The 2,377-nt window shown below is 26.5% G+C and overlaps 1 protein-coding gene across 1 annotated transcript in view; it reads right to left on the bottom strand.

Annotated features, from left to right (window-relative positions):
• The window catches only part of LOC117168758 (E3 ubiquitin-protein ligase SMURF1), a 44,537-nt gene that overhangs the window by 5,224 nt on the left and 36,936 nt on the right, over nucleotides 1–2,377 (bottom strand). The window contains exon 8 of the mRNA XM_033354511.1: nucleotides 2,015–2,202. Coding sequence (XP_033210402.1) covers nucleotides 2,015–2,202 — 188 coding nt within the window. The remainder of the gene's footprint in view (nucleotides 1–2,014; nucleotides 2,203–2,377) is intronic.

Raw genomic sequence — 2,377 nt, forward strand, 5'->3', positions numbered from 1 at the left:
AGTCTTAAAATCTATCGAAAATCTCTCGAAATCTTTTAAAATACACTAAAAACTTATAGATCCTATAAAATCTTTCAAAATCTACCGAAATCATAGGAAATTATTTAAAATTGTAAGAAATTTCTATTTTAAATTATGTATTAAAATCCTTGGAACCTTTTGAAATATCCTAAAATTTTTTAATCTCCTTGAAATTCGTTTGAATTCTTGAAATGTATTAAAAATACTACGGAACCTTTTTAAATCCTTTGGATCTTTTTGAATCTCTCTAAAACTCCTTGGAATTTTTAAAAATATCCTAAAATCTTTCAAATTCTTTGGAATTCCCTCAAATTATTGAAATCTATGAAAAACTTCTAGGAATATTTTAAAATACACTAAAACCTTATAGATCCTATACAATTATTTCGAATCTAGCGAAATCATTGAAAATTGTTCAAAACTTTATGAAATTTTTATTTAAAATTATTAATATCCTTGCTTAGAATGTTCTAAATCTCTTGAGAATTCCTTGGAATCCTTTAAAATACCCTAAACTCTTTAAATCTCCTTGAAATTCGCTTAAATTCTTGAAATTTATTAAAAATACTATGGAATCTTTTTAAATCCTTTGGATCTTTTTGAATCTCTTTAAAACTCCTTGAAATTTTGAAAAATATCCTGAAATCTTTTTAATCCTTTGGAATCCCTTCAAATTATTGAAACCCTTAGAATGTTACAAAATACCCTAAAATATTTGTATTCATTTGAAAATTCGTTGGAATTTTTTAAATACCCTAAAATATTTGCAAGTCTTTAAAATCCATTTAAAGTCTTGAAATCAATTTAAAATCCCTTGGAATCTTTTAAAATACACGAAAAACTTATGGACCATATAAAATTCTATCAAATCTACCGAAATCATAAGAAATTCTTTAAAATTTTATGAAATTTTTATTTAAAATTATGAAAATCCTTGCTCAGAATGTTTTAAATCTCTGGAGAATTCCTTGGAATCTTTTAAAACACCCTAATATTTTTAAATCTCCTTGAAAATCGCTTAAATTCTTTAAATCTATTTAAAATACTATTAGAGCAAGTCTTTAAAATCCATTTAAAGTCTTGAAATCAATTTAAAATCCCTTGGAATCTTTTAAAATACACGAAAAACTTATGGACCATATAAAATTCTATCAAATCTACCGAAATCATAAGAAATTCTTTAAAATTTTATGAAATTTTTATTTAAAATTATGAAAATCCTTGCCCAGAATGTTTTAAATCTCTTGAGAATTCCTTGGAATCTTTTAAAACACCCTAATATTTTTAAATCTCCTTGAAAATCGCTTAAATTCTTTAAATCTATTTAAAATACTATTGAACCTTTTTAAATAGCTAACCAAACATATTTCAAATCTTTTGAAATCTCATGGAACTTTTTAGATATGTTTAAAATTCATTGAAATTAAAAAAATACCCTAAAATCTTTCAAATCCTTTGGAATCCCTTCAAATTATTGGAATTTGTTTTTAAAAAATCTCTGGAATCTTTTAAAATATCCCAAAATATTTACAATTCTTTGAAATCTCTTAAAGTATTGAAATCAATTGAAAATCCCTGGGAATATTTTTAAATACCCTAAAACCTTATAGATCCTATAAAATTCTTTCGAATCTAGCGAAATCATAGTTTAATCATTGTTTAAAACTTTATGAAATTATGGTTAAAAATCATTAAAATCCTTGAAAATTCCTTGAAATTTTCTAAATCTATTGAGAATTTCTTGGAATCTTTTAAACAAACCTTGAATATATCAAGGAATTCAAGAAAATTCAGAAATAGATGTAGAATTTTTCCAATTTTTTCACCCCTTCAAAATCCCTCACTTTTTTCTGATTCCCAGGATTTTCCTGACCTACGGCCACCCTGGTAAATACAAGATTACAACATTGTACAAAAACTTGTTAAAAATATTGATGAAACCTTCAAACAAACAAACAAATATATTTATAAAAAATAAATAAATAATACAAACCTATTCAACCGCAAATCCACAAGTTTCCTCAACGGCTTGTGTGAGTTTGTCCAACATCTTCTGATAACACGGATAGCTCTGTGGGATATCTATTCGATTGAAACAAGTATGCGCTTTGGGCAAATTCTCACTAGGTGCATCTACCGCGTGAATTGTAAAAAGACGAGGTCCAGCAGCTCCTGTAGATCCTAGCAATTTCAAAACAAATAAACAAAAATAACAAAAACATCAAAACAATTTCCAAAAATCTCTCAAGACACTTGTACGAGGTAGTTCAATAAGTCCTTAGAATGACCAACAGATGGCGCGCGAATCGCTCCAAATCATCTGTTTTCAGTCAGCACCACTCCCGACTAGATATAT

This window comes from Belonocnema kinseyi, chromosome 3 (genome assembly GCF_010883055.1).
Source record: "Belonocnema kinseyi isolate 2016_QV_RU_SX_M_011 chromosome 3, B_treatae_v1, whole genome shotgun sequence".
In the NCBI taxonomy this organism is placed as follows: Eukaryota; Metazoa; Arthropoda; class Insecta; order Hymenoptera; family Cynipidae; genus Belonocnema; species Belonocnema kinseyi.